Source organism: Dromaius novaehollandiae, chromosome 20 (genome assembly GCF_036370855.1).
Source record: "Dromaius novaehollandiae isolate bDroNov1 chromosome 20, bDroNov1.hap1, whole genome shotgun sequence".
Lineage (NCBI taxonomy): Eukaryota > Metazoa > Chordata > Aves > Casuariiformes > Dromaiidae > Dromaius > Dromaius novaehollandiae.
The window spans coordinates 2,093,138-2,106,687 of record NC_088117.1 but is presented as its reverse complement, the minus strand read 5'-3'; the positions used below and the strand labels follow the sequence as shown (position 1 = coordinate 2,106,687).

Below are 13,550 nucleotides of genomic sequence, written 5' to 3'. Positions count from 1 at the left end.
TTTCAATGTAAATTCCGTTTCATCACAGCAGCTGCACACTGTGAATGGTACAGCTTAGCATGGCCTTCTGATGTACATGAGTAGACTGTCTTCAACCTCATTTTTTCTAATGGCTGAGTGCAGAATGCCAGTGAATCCTTCCTCCACCCTTTTCTTGACCTTTGAACGTAATGGGTTAATAGGGTTTAATTTGGAGAATTTAAGAGGATGGTTGTGCACTTTTTTTGTGTTCCTTGGCCCTGGCAAGAAAAGGGATTTTAGTAGGCGGTCATAGACCTGCTGTGGTAACTCCAATCTGCCTACAGCAAGAAAGGGTTGGAAAATCTCTCTGTTCCCAAGCGATTACCCTAACCAAAGGGGCTTCTCAGTTCAAGGAGGTCTGAAGCCTCTTAACACTGGAGGCTCATGTCCAAAATGTGTGTGTGTTAGTAAGTACTCATGCATATGAATCTGACTGACACTAACAGGAGTTCACCAAAACCCAAATTTGGTATTTTACCCTGTGACTTAGGGTACTCCCAGCATCTCTGACATCACTGTGATATACAGATATTCTTGAGAGTGTTCTCATGAGCAAAACACACTATTGCAATGTTTAAAAAAAACCCTTCTCATAGGGAAATGAGTCACTTTGGGTAAAACAACCTAATCTTTTCTAAAAAAATTTTTAAAAACATTTTTTTAATCCTATTCTTCAGCAAAACATAATTCCCAAGAGACCTCTGAATTCTACTCCAAGTGATTTCTGAATACAGAACCAAGGATAATTCATATTTGATTAGAAGTTCACAGAGCTGCTTGTGACTTGCTTTTTGCTCAGTAAGTCTTTGAGCATGAATGTCTGAAAATACTAACAAACTTAGTATTTGCCTATATTTAAGTGTGATTTTTAAATGCACGGCTCCACAAATATTTATTATTTTCTGTTAGAAATTCAGTTCTAGAAAGAAGGCCTGGTTTCGGAAAGGTCTAAATTTTTTGGTGGAATTGTTCTTCTTGTTCTTTCCTTCCACAGAAAAGCTCATTTACTCATTACTCGCAGTGTGAAGCACAGGGAACCTCAACTGGTGAAAACCCTTAGCCGTAATTTTCTTCTAGCTATGGGGTTAGCTGAAGGGTGAATAGAATTGTCTTCAAGAGTGATGGTCATGTAGCAGGAAATCTTTTACTCCTGTTGGGATAGATCATAACTAAACCCAAAAACCTGGAACTAGGGCGCTGAGCATTTGGAATGGTCTGTGACATGTCCATTCGTCCTGTGATTCCCTATCTTTCAGATGAGACAATAAACCAGATTCAAATGTAAGATTCTTGGCTCTTTTCCCTCTTGCCTGCAATGACAGAAATCCTTATAAGCCGTTAATGTCATTATTTGTTTTCTGTCTCATTTTTTGTATTTAGAATAAGGCACCAGACTTTTATCCCAAAGCAATTTATTTTCTTTAAAGTATTTTGATGTGTTTCATATTATTGCGTGTAAATCTTAGAGGTCTGCAGCCCTGCTCCATGGGTTAAGGTTCCTTTCCCTCAAAAAGGTTTTGGAGGAAGATCTCTTTAGAAAATGAGAACGCAGAGATTCCTAGGGATTGGCATGGTTGTTGTTTGCTTCTGAAGCACATCTGGTCCTCCCTGTATCCCTAAAACTAGTCAAAAACTGAGCCAGTTTGTTAATCAGAACCACAAGTTTTGCAGCTGTGTGAAACTGCTGCTTGTGGTTCATGAACATTGATAATGCTACCCTAAGTAGCAATAGATCCTCCACATACCAGGGTGGAAATTTCATGGGGATGGCAGTTCATAATGGGCAGATAAATCAATAACTATGCAAAGACAGTGCCGTAGTTTTTGGAAGATGATGCAGGTGTTGGTACCTTCCTGCTTTGGTTTAGTAGCATAAATAGTAGCTGTGTTCTGGGAGGCACCTGAAGGAGATGATGGATATGGTTAGCTGGCCAGTGGATGGCACTATTGCTCCCACGACACAATGAGCTGATAAAGTAACAGTTCAAGAAGATGGCAAAGACACGGAAGTGTTTTTGGAGGCGTCTGGCATTTGGGGGGTTTTATCCATTTTTTTGTAAATGGGGGTTTGCTGCAGCTGCTACGGGAATGTGGCGTGGGGCCTTGCACAGTGCTCCAAAGCTGCGAAAAGGGCTTCCAAGTCGGCTCCCGTCACCTGTCTCGAATAAAACACGAATTCCTATTTTACAAGAGCATCCACACCGAAGGGTCTTAAAATTCCAGCTTGCGTCGTTTCAGCTGAAATGCCTGCAGCTTTATTCCTTTTTCAGCCCGTAACTGCTCTTTAGCTAGGCCCAGTTGCGAGGCCTCCAGTAGTCCTCCGACACCCGCGACGCAGCCGGCAGCGCTTGCCGGATTCATCCCCCACGCCGGCCTCAGCCCGGCCGAAACGCAGCGCGCGCTGGGCAGCGCGTGGAGCCCCCGACGGCGTCGTCGCTGCCTTGCATAGGCCTTCCCGCGGGCGCGCTGCTCCGGTGTCGGCCCGACGGCTTTGTGGGAAGCAAGATGGCCGTGATGGGGCCGGAACAATGCGGGGATTCAGCAGAGCGGGGGTAATACAGTGCGATGCGAGTCTGTGAAGAGGCCCTGAATAGGCCAGGCTGTGCTTTAGAAGAATGAGGGGTAGGCAGAAGGCAAGCTAGTGTTTCATGGTCATCTTATGTTACACTTCAGCCTTTCAAAGAGTGTCTGGGGCTGGTTGAATGAACCTCTCTTGCACTCCCAATGCAGGAATCTAAAGACAAAGGAGACTCTTGTCACTCGCAGGCCCCTTTCGGGAATAAAAGCCATTGTCACATGAACAGGGGCAGTCTGGCAGGCTGTGCATGCTTCAGTGCCCCATGATATCGCTAAGTCTCAGCAGCAATCACATTCAGGCCCCTGTCAGCTTTGATTAGCGGGGTCTCATGACTTAATGTGCTGCGATATTTCATGTCTAAGGGTGGCGGCTGTCTTTCTGCGGAATGAATGCCCTCTATTGTCCACGGAGTTATTTTATTTACATTTTTTTTAAACAGCTTATAAAGGTAAAAAGATAGCTGTGCTTTTAAAAAAAAATCAAATTCCTTTGCTTCTGGATCAGTAGTAAGTGCTGCTCGGGTCAGATACAGTGAAACTTGTTTTCACAGTCAGCATCAAAGTTCTCGTCTTGTTTAACAGCTTTATAGTAAATTCTGAACAGGTGGCAGTGGAGCTGGGTTTAGGAAGGAAACAATAAATAATCTTTTTAGCCTCTGACAACCAGAAATATTCTTGGGCCTGAGAGAGCTCCCACTCAGACTTCTCTGCATCAGTGACTAGCAACGTGTTTCTTTTCCCTTGTTTGTTAAGCGAGACTATTGCCCTAAGCTTTTAGTGGGACAGGGAGTATTTCATTTTTAATAAATTATTGTTGTTGCCTCTCCAGATTTCTCCATTTTCAGAAAATGGTGTATTCTATTAATGTTTCATCTGTTAATCCCTATATTTTATGCAAATAGGGGGGAGATATTCTCTATATTAAATTCTGTTAATGCATACTCTTTCAAGTAAAATAATGTGGTTAAGAAGTTAAGGTTTTAAAATTTCACACAAAATACGCTTATGTTGGAGTACCCAGAGAAAGAGCTCTGTAGACGCAGCATTCAAAGTGTTTGTCAGCAGTGCATAGCACACAAATTATAGAAGTAGTTTAATAATTCTATAGGAAGGATGATTGACCCAAAGGTTAAACTTAAAGGCATACAAATATGCTAAGGTCTAGAAATGCATAGTTCTCCCACTAGCATAAACCTAAATTTTCACTGTAGTGATGTTTTGCAAGCTGATTCAGAGATGTTGTTGTTTGTAGTCCTACTTTATACTAATGGTTGAATATATATGGCATATTTTTGCAACTGTCAATACAAATCAGTGCTAAGGTTGATTGACCTCTTAATGGATATTCAGATTTTGGATTTCTTCACTCTGAACTTTTTTGAACTGTTCTCGGTACAATGAAAATATTTCTGTTATTGCTTCTTCCCCTGGTGTACATTTTGAATTTCTCTGTCTCCCACTGTCCTTTCTGGAGCCACTTTCTGCTATGGGCATTTCTCTAGTGAAGTTGTTTAGAGAGGAGCTTGAGTGTTGCTGGGAAGAAATAACTCAGAGGGTTGTATTCTGCTCCTGCTGCCAGCTTTTCTGAGCTCTCATCAAACCAGGAGTGGGCTCCTGGAGAAGGGGTGCACCTGTGCAGCCGGCCTGGCCATACAGAGAATCTGGTGAAGGTGGGTGGCCAGCATCCCCAAGAATTTGGGCAGCACTTTAGAGGCTTACTAAGCTGCAAGGATGCACTGACTAGTTAAACCAGGTTTAAAACTGCTTGAATGACCAGAGGAAGGCAAATCACTCAAGTTTTTGTTCCACTTCCCTCTTCCTTTCAGCTACATGCACATGTTTTCCAACCTTGACTTTCACTTCTTTCCCTCTGCTTCAAATCTTTCTCTACATATACTCATACCCTTCATTAGTTATTTTTGATTATCTCACCCCTTACGAAATATTGTCATGCTCTCTTGAAACAAGCGGACCTGGGAAATCTTATATTTGCTCTTTTCTGAAGATCTTCCTGAAGACAGTGTATATTGTGTGCTGTTTAAGCAGCAAGTAATTAAACATGTTACCTGATGTCATACATTATACAGTGATGGACTCTAGGAGTTTGAGCAGAAGTTGGTTAGGCACAAGTTTGAAGGGAATGAGTCCAAAAAAACCCAAAACAGGTGTTCGCTGTGATTTGTAAGTGGTGTGCCTTTCAGTCAGTTACTTCTACCATCATTATGTATCTACACTTTGATCATCATGATTTTCTTAGAACTGATGTTGGATCCTACCCTGTAAGGTCATATTCCCTTGTTTAGTATGTGATACGGGTTTTCAGAAATTCCTTCACCATTGGTTCAGAAGTACTACACTAAATGAGGCACAAGCATATTTACTGCTGTGTTGTCTCAACTTGCTTACAGCAGAGCTAAGTAATGCAAAAGTCGTCAGAAACCATTTGTGTCTGTCCTGCATCATCACTCCAATCAGTGCTACTAGCAAAAGGTTATTCCTCTGATGCTAACCCCACCGTGGGAAAATTGCCTAAATCGTCAGTGTAGACACCACCCAAGTGCACATGCTCTTGCAGATAACATCTTGTGTGGCTTCCTGCACTTCATACTGTATATGGAAAGAGCAGTCACTTTTAGATGATACAGAGCCAACTGCATTCAAAACAAGTGCAGAGGATCAGGTATTGGTGCAGGGTGCTCTGGGCTCATGTGTTTGCTTGAAAACAGCCACCACTTTCTCATACTGTTATTTTTACAATCACGTGGCTAGAAGACTGGTCTCCCTTCACAGCAGCTGCTCTGTCCCTCACAGCTTAGTCAGAATGCTTCAGGTTTGAGTAGCTTCCCCCATGCTATGGTCAATGCACTGCCAGACACTTTAGATACAGCTTAACATAGTATTGCCCAAATTCAGATTCTTAAACTTGTAGATCCTGGCCATTTGTAAGACTATGCACTCCTCAAGCTTCAGCTGGATTAAGCAGATATCAGAAAAATACATTTGCATTTTGGATGGTGCTTTTGTGATAACAACTAGTTGTGCTGTTGCACTAACTGTGCCTTGAGTATGGGACTCCACATCCATCCCTCTTTAGATGCCTTTTTTTTTTTTTTTTAAGTGTTTATCCTCAGGGGACAGAACTACAAGAAGATGTTGTCCAAATACAACTTTGATTCTCACCACAAAGCAAAGAAGGACCCAGAGCTCCCTGAAGACAATGAAAAGACTTGCTGATTTTGGGATTCGAATCAGGCAATGGGTCATCACATTTTTTTTTCCTGTATTGAGCTACGGTCTCATTATGTACCTTCCTCTTCCAGGCTAGGGGAACAAAGGCAAGAGAGGGACCAGCCCTTCTCATGCTTTTCTTCAGATCAGCTCTGGATCTGGGGCTGGGACAGAAGGGTTTCAGTATAGGTTAAATGCTTTTATGTGTTATTTCTTTGCTGTTATTACATTACATTCTAGGAACTCTCTGTGAATGGAATACATTTTTGTGGAGAAGACTGTTTGTACTACCAGTCAGGACTGTAATGCATTTTCTTCCATAGTTTGAGGGAGGGTGGACAGACTCTTCTAATACAATGACAATATGTTCATCAGAGTTTTTTTCAGAGTTCCTGAGTAGTAGGTTAGGGTTTTTTACTCTTAATTATGAGATGATGAAGTGGGGGAGGCATCTGCTACTTAGGATTCTCACTGCCTTGCTGGTCCAGTGTTAGTCTGAGAATCTGTAATTAGATTAACATGATTGCTAGTTTCCAGTTACCCTGGCTAGTCTTCTGGTACAGCTTGGAGAATGCAGCCCTGTATAGGGGGAAATGCTTGTTTCTTGGGTGAGCAGGGGGGTTCTTACCATTTCAGTTAAAGCAGGCTGCCTGCCTAATCAAAATGTTTGTTTTCTAACTTCAAAACGAGTCTGAATGAGGTGTTGCTTTTCTGAAGCTCTTATCCTCTATAAACAGACTGTTAAAAATAGGGTCATTTTACAGAAAACTTGTTTGTGGAGTGAAACAATTCAAAACATGATAATAACTAAACAAGTATCTTAAAATAGCTTTAAGTTAAGACCACAGAAACAGCTGCCAAACACTTTCATCTTTATTACTGTTGCTCATATCTCTTCTTTTATTATTCCCATTGTAAACACGCTGATTTTATCTAAGTTGTCCTCACTGTTCAGCCAGCCAGCCCATATAACTACACCCTGCACTGCAGCCTGTTTGTTTGTGTCTAAGGCCCAGGTCGGGCGGCTCCTTCCACAATTAGCTGTGTGCAAGGAAGAGGCTGCTGCCCTGTTACCTATGGCTTTCCTCTGCAGGAGGTTACTGCCACCGACTGCCAGCAGAGAAATTTGTCCGACTGCTCCATCACCTCCTGCGGTTGGATGATGTTAACATGACATTAGCAACCAGCTCATCTGAATTGCTTGAAGTGGAGGAGAGCGTTCATGGCAGAGCAGGGTTCCTCTAACCTGTTGCAGTGGTGATGGTGGTCAGCAGGTGAGGACTGGGTCCTCTTCCACTGCCACAGCTGGATCTGGGAGGTGATGTCTCTCCACCGCTTAAATGAATATTCGTTGCTCTACACCCTTTAGTGCAGGGTAGACGTTACATCTAGTAAGAGGTGAACGCAGCCTAACACAGCACTTGTTCATCTGATTACATCACCTGTGCTGTTAATAAAGATGGAGATAAAACTAGGCCATTTAGATAACAGCTATGCAATTAGGTTCATCTAACATTTACATGAACATTATAAAGTTATTAGAGAAACCATTGTATGCTTGCATGTTAAAACTAACAAATTACTTGTTTAATGCAAGGTACTAATGAGGTCAAATGGTGAAACAAGATTTTGGGAGATGCTAGTCTCTTTTTATTCAGCAGACTAAGATAGCTGTGAGGAAAAAAAACCAAAGCTGTCAAGCTTTTGGAGGCACAAAGCCTTTCTTCAGGTCAAAAATAGAAGCAGCAACCTTCAGCTTGTATACAAGTTGAGAATAATTACTGAACTTGAACTTTATTATGTTAATCAGATAATTTGAAAGAAAAGGTAGTTGCTGCTTGTGGAACAGAGTAGCACATTAGCATATAAACAGATGGAATAGTTTGGAATAGTTATCAGGTCTGGAGTGAGAAGTCCTTGTGGAGTTAGATTATAAAATGCCTTTCTCTTCAGTATCGGATTTGAAGCATACAGTCAATTTATTAACGTTAGTTCCTGGGTTTGTCTCTTAAAGTTCTGTTGGTTTCTGTTTGGGATGAAGACTAAACAGTGATGGAGTGTGTGTTTTGTTTAAAAAAAAAAAAAAAAAAAAAGTTTTCCCACTGATAACTGGGTATTTGTGTTCTCTCTGGTTGCAATAAACTTATAAGGCATGTGTTGGCTATTTGCTTTCGCACGCTCAGTCTTTGGGGCAGTGGATGAAATATGCACATGAATTTCCTAGAGGGTAATAAAATCCACAGCTTCTGGTGATTCTGTTGTGGGTGATGATAGGATGAGTTGTTAAATGCTGCCTGTGATGCTCTGGCTGGGTCTGGTTCCCTTCAGTGTGTGGGTCTGCAGAATATGGGCTTCCAGTGATGGTATAAGCTGAGGTGTCATATGTTAGCTAGGAGGGGGATCATAGAAAATTTATTTCAAGGTACACTCTTACCCCAGCTTCAGGTTATTTTTCTTTTTAAACTTTTCTATAAAGATTTCACACGTGGTGATGCGCAACATCGAGGTTTACAAGTTGCTTTGTTTTGGGGTACTTTTTGCTGTATTATGTTTGTTCATGTATTCTAGCAAGTAACACAATTCTAAAATAAAACTATTTTAAGAAGCAAATACCTCATACTCATGATCACTTTTTCTCAAAGCAAAATAAATAGCAGATATCAGAGAAAAAACAGCTGAAGAGAGCAGCTTTTCCTCTAAGCCCGTTCATGTTGAATAGATAGGCATTTATGAACTATATTGATAATATGCTCTATTCCTTACTCTGTTGTTCAGTGTTACATGCATGCTGCAGTAGGGTCAGAAATACAGTGCTAGCAAACACTAAGTTTACTGTCTTGGAAAATATAGCCTAACTTTCCTAAGTTATTAGAAGGACAGTGTAAAGTATCCTTATTCCCTAGTTTGCAATTATGTCAGTACTAATACATAAATGCACTAAAGAGTTCCTCGCTTGTATTACTCCATTTACTGGAACAATGTTTTATTAAAGAATGCCATTATATGCTTATTTTTCTCTTATATTTGAGACCCAAACACTCTTAAACATTACAGAGATTAAAGATACTGTTAACCTTTTAGAATCCTAATTAGTTTGTTTGTGGGGGTATTCAAGTTCATTCAGAAAATGTATGGTGAGTCAAGTTTTTCTTACAATTATACTGTTGGAAAAAATTTTTTCTTAGCAGTTCTGTCCAAGGACTTTACTTTCTCTCTTTCTGCCAGACAACCTGATCTTTAATTTTTGCCCCAAGGTGTGCTGCTGCTTGGAATATGTAATACTGCCAGGAGTGGTTTTGTCGATTTCTAAGTGGGATGTATGTGGCCAAATATTTATGATTTCTGCTTTAACATACAACAGAAGTAATTATCGTGTTAAAAATTTGTGGAAGAACATATATACTTCACTTTGGAATAATGCACATTTACCTGCCATGGTGTTCTTTTCCTAAACGTGCAACTTTTTTGTGTTTTCTAGGCAGTGATACTGAGTATTAAGCTAAAATTGCAACCAGATCAAGATGTGGAGAAGGTGAGTCACTTCCTCTGCAGGCCTCTCTGTCTTCAGGTCCATCTTGTGTTAGGCGGAAGATCCATTGTGGCCCTATAAGTTGTGATGGTTCACATGAGGCTTTATCTTGTTCATGAGAAGTCGCTACAGTATTGCTGATGTAATAAAGCATCCAGGGAAGTGACAATGTATTTTGTTAGACCTCATTGCAGCTTACTACTGTCTGTTTTGAGAAATAGTTACCAGTGTGATAAAGTTCACTTAATGTAAAACTGGTCCCTAGATGTTGCTTGTGGTATCCATTCAGAACAGTGAATTTACTGAGAGGTGGTAAAATACAATCTTGACTAAACTTTGATTAAATAAACTCTGAGGTTGAAACTTTTGCTGTTTTGGCTAATACTTGCATTGAAAATGCCACGTCACTCCTAGACAGTAGTGATGGGTGAAACAAGGATTTTGTGACTTGCTCTCCATGTTTGACCAGTAGGAAATAGGACAGCCCTCCATCAGGTTTTGGCCTCTGTTGCTGCACATGAGCTGGATGTCATGGACGTCCTCCATGCCTGCTTCATGCTTGAAGCACACAGATTGAACACGGGAAGGCCATGTTCAAAGGCAGGGTATGGTGCCTCTAATGTTATATGCTCTAGATGTTATTTCTTTTTCTAGATGTGTACACCACTACTGCTTCAAGATAAAACTAACTTGGTGGAAGCTTATGTGGGAGAATATCCTGAGCTCCAGTGCAAGCTCTTGCAGATCCTGGACACGTGGTGTGAACCCAGTTTTAATATCAAAGACATCTCAAGGTAGAAAAGTTTAATTTCTAAACAGCTGGGACCAACCAGTTGTCAGAGGACAGCATGTTCTTTCATTGTCTAAGATGGTTTTTTCAGCATAATGGTGTGCAATATATATACTGTTCAGCTGAGAAAGGAGAAATTCTGGTGTCTGTGCCAAACTCTTTTCAGACTCCTCCTCTCGTTAAGATACTGAGGTATCATTCCTATTGACAGATGTTCAGTTCCTGACAGGAGAGAGGAGTGTAAAATGAAAGCTCTGCAGTAGATCCTAGCAATTTAACAATATCAAAGCTCCCTGCAGGAGGCTGTAATAATCTGACTCCTGTGCTTTGCTGCAGACAAGGTTAAGTTTCAATATCTGTTGTACAGGTTTGGCAGAAAGATAATACTGTGATGAAGTGGCAGAAAAACAAGAGGTGCAAGTGGTTAACCTTCATGTTCTAGGGAAATAGTCGTGTGTATTTTAATTTATAAATTGCCTTTCACTAGAATAGCTCCTGTCAGTCACAAAGCCAACAGAACAGTCAAACTCGCCATGTGGATGCACTGGTTGCAGTCTCTATTCTGGAAGAAGAACACAAAGTGCATACTGGCTTTCTCTTTCTTTATAGTGGACTTGCTTGTCATTGGCTGGAAAATTTATATAGTTGTCCTGTGGGCTTTTTGCTGAAACTCAAGCAAGATAGAGGACTGTTCTTACCAGTGCCTTGCAAAACCTAAAATCTCTACTGCTAAATGTCTGTTCTTTAAGAAGTGTATCTTAGTTGTTTCCACGTGTATTTTTTTATTGATTTTGTTTGTTTTGTTACAGACAATATCAAGGCCTGTCCAAATACAAACCAGATAAATTTAACCACAAAATGCTAAGCAAGCTGGTCTTCAGGCTCCTAGAACGATTTAACTTAGATCCAGGTATGTGGTATTGCAACATATTCTGGAGTTACCTCTCCAGTAAAGAACAGATGAAGTCAATTTGTCTTCTTCCATGTTCAGCAAGGAATTTGTGCCGTAATTTATCATGGGGAGTTTCAGGGTTTAATTAATGGTGTTTAAAAACAAAGCTGGTAAGTTATGGGAATTATCACTTTGTACTGTCGAAGAATGAAGTGCTTGTGACTAATAGACTGCTTCTTCCATGATATGAAATAAATCTTGACCTCAGAATGGCTCTATATAAACACATGATGGTCAGCTTTGAGTTATGACTCCATTCCACTCACATAAGAGGCAAATCATTACTCATCTAGGGATCTGTTTTCTTGAATTATGAGTCCGTCAGTTGAGAAGAGATAACCCTTGAGAAGCAGGAGCCTCACAGCCCTATTTATCCTTTCTGTAAAATAGGGTTGGCGGCAGGGAATTTTAAGGTTCTCGCAGCCTTCTGGGAAGAGTAACAGATTTTACATCATTGGATAGATCTGCTTCACTGCCAGTTGTCTGACAAAATCTGCTTTGCTTCAATTATTAGTGGGGGCTGTTGATTTTCTATTTGGGACCGTATCTCAGAAACCTTTAGATGCGCCGTTAGGTTTTACCTAACAAAACTCTCTATGATCAACACAAGATATGCAGTTCTCTTTTCTTTCTTGGACTGGAAAATGTTTTCTAACCACAAATTGAGTCTCATTACACCTGGCAGCAACATTATATTAATCTTCACATCTTCAGACTGCTCTTCAAAAGTTACTAAGGTAATCGTTACGAACCCTCCTTGGAGGATATGTAAATATAATTAAACTAAACACATTGGTGTGAAAGCTGAGACACAAGGGGGTGATTTATTTAAAATATTAAACCTGTCCAGTAGTTTACTGTTTTCTTCAGTAATTTTTCATGCTTTATAACATTTGTCATTCAGTAGGCTTTGTCCTTTATGATCTGTAAAGAGAATTGAATTGTTTTTCCCTTTATTTCGTGAGATATCCACCAAGAAGATGATGTTAACTGTAGAGGAGAAATGATAAAATTGTTCACACGCACAATCCTGAGAACCATAAAAATGAGTGTGAGAAAGAGGGGTATGTGCCTGTTGGTCTCAGGTGCTGTGTGTGGGACAGCGGTGTGCCTTAGCTGCTGATGGTGCCCCAGCTGTTGTAGCAGGTGATGATAATGGCAGACTCTCCCTGGACTTCCACATCAGGCTCACTGGTGAGAGGGTTCCTTGAGCTGTGCAGAACCAGAGTCCTTCCTACAGGCCGCATTCCCACCTGCATTTCCAGGGAGTAATTTATCCCACACCAAGGGCAGTGTCTATCGTGCAGGATAAGTCACTTGCTAGATGTGGCTGTCCCCCTCTATTGATGTGAGAGGAAATGTGAGCTACTAATTTAGATGACATGCCAGACTTGAGGTGGCTGAACCAAGGTCAGATGATCTCACACATTCTCTCTTAGATGAAAAGTCAGTGTTTGTTTTTTACCTAATACCACGTGTAAGTCAGAGCAGGACTTAATATTTTGCTAAATTGTTGGGCCTCTCAGTCTCCTTTGAAGCCCTTTGGAAGAGGAAGAGGATGAATGCATGCAAAGGCAGTTTGGCCTTAATGCCAGGTCTGCTTGAGTTGAATTGGGAAATGGTGGCAGCTGAAATAATGTGGCTTTCCTTTCCTTCCCTTTTCTTTTCTCTTCCTTTCCTCCCTCTTTCCAAGTGTTCCTCTCCCTTCTTTAGTGGAAGTAAACCTGACTGTGAGGAAGGAGCATACAAAAAGGAAGCAGGCTAGGTAAAATGTGCAGGTTTAAAAAACTCACTTCTCTTGCTCTGAGCAGCTCCACCAAAAAACAACGGTGAGGTGGAACTCACACTTCTTGTTACCTAACCTAATTGTGGGCTTGTTCAATGCCACAGTCTGCTGCCGCTTTCTATCTCCTCTTCAGTCATGACTCCTACTCACTGATGGAGGCTGAGAGCAGCAGCAGAAACGGGAAGTGGCTTTCAGCGCGAGAGGCTAGAGGAGGACAGGGTTTCTTGGTGTGAGAAGGCAAGCTCGTATGTGACGGAATTCTTGCAATTCCAAATTTGCTTTTATATTTCGCTAGCCAAAATCTCACTGTTATCCACTCACAGAAAATTTCACCGACTCCTAAGCAAGATTTAGGGGTTGACCAGCACTTAAGATTTGAAGCATTTCTTGGTGCAGCCAGGCATAAATTTCGGAACCTGACAGGAGATGACCTAATATAAAGCAGGTTTGGAACCTCACAAAAAATAAGTGAACATGTTAGATTGATCCACCTTCTCAGCTGTATCCCAGCAAGCCTGTTAACACACAAAGCCATGCATGTTAAGTGGATGATTTTCTGCTGAATCCCAGAGGTGTCCCCATAAACTCTGCTTGTGTGTTCCATTTAATTGGCTTTACTGGGGAGGGAAGAAGGTGGGCAGAAATGGCATGTGCTTGAAGAAAATCA

At 41.1% G+C, this 13,550-nt stretch overlaps 1 protein-coding gene across 20 annotated transcripts in view; it reads left to right on the top strand.

The window, feature by feature from the left end:
- The window catches only part of EXD3 (exonuclease 3'-5' domain containing 3), a 333,234-nt gene that overhangs the window by 100,534 nt on the left and 219,150 nt on the right, over positions 1–13,550 (top strand). For all 20 annotated transcript variants that reach the window (XM_026106225.2, XM_026106223.2, XM_064523551.1 and 17 more), the window contains 3 exons: positions 9,305–9,358; positions 10,010–10,149; positions 10,955–11,055. In XM_026106225.2, coding sequence (XP_025962010.2) covers positions 9,305–9,358; positions 10,010–10,149; positions 10,955–11,055 — 295 coding nt within the window. The remainder of the gene's footprint in view (positions 1–9,304; positions 9,359–10,009; positions 10,150–10,954; positions 11,056–13,550) is intronic.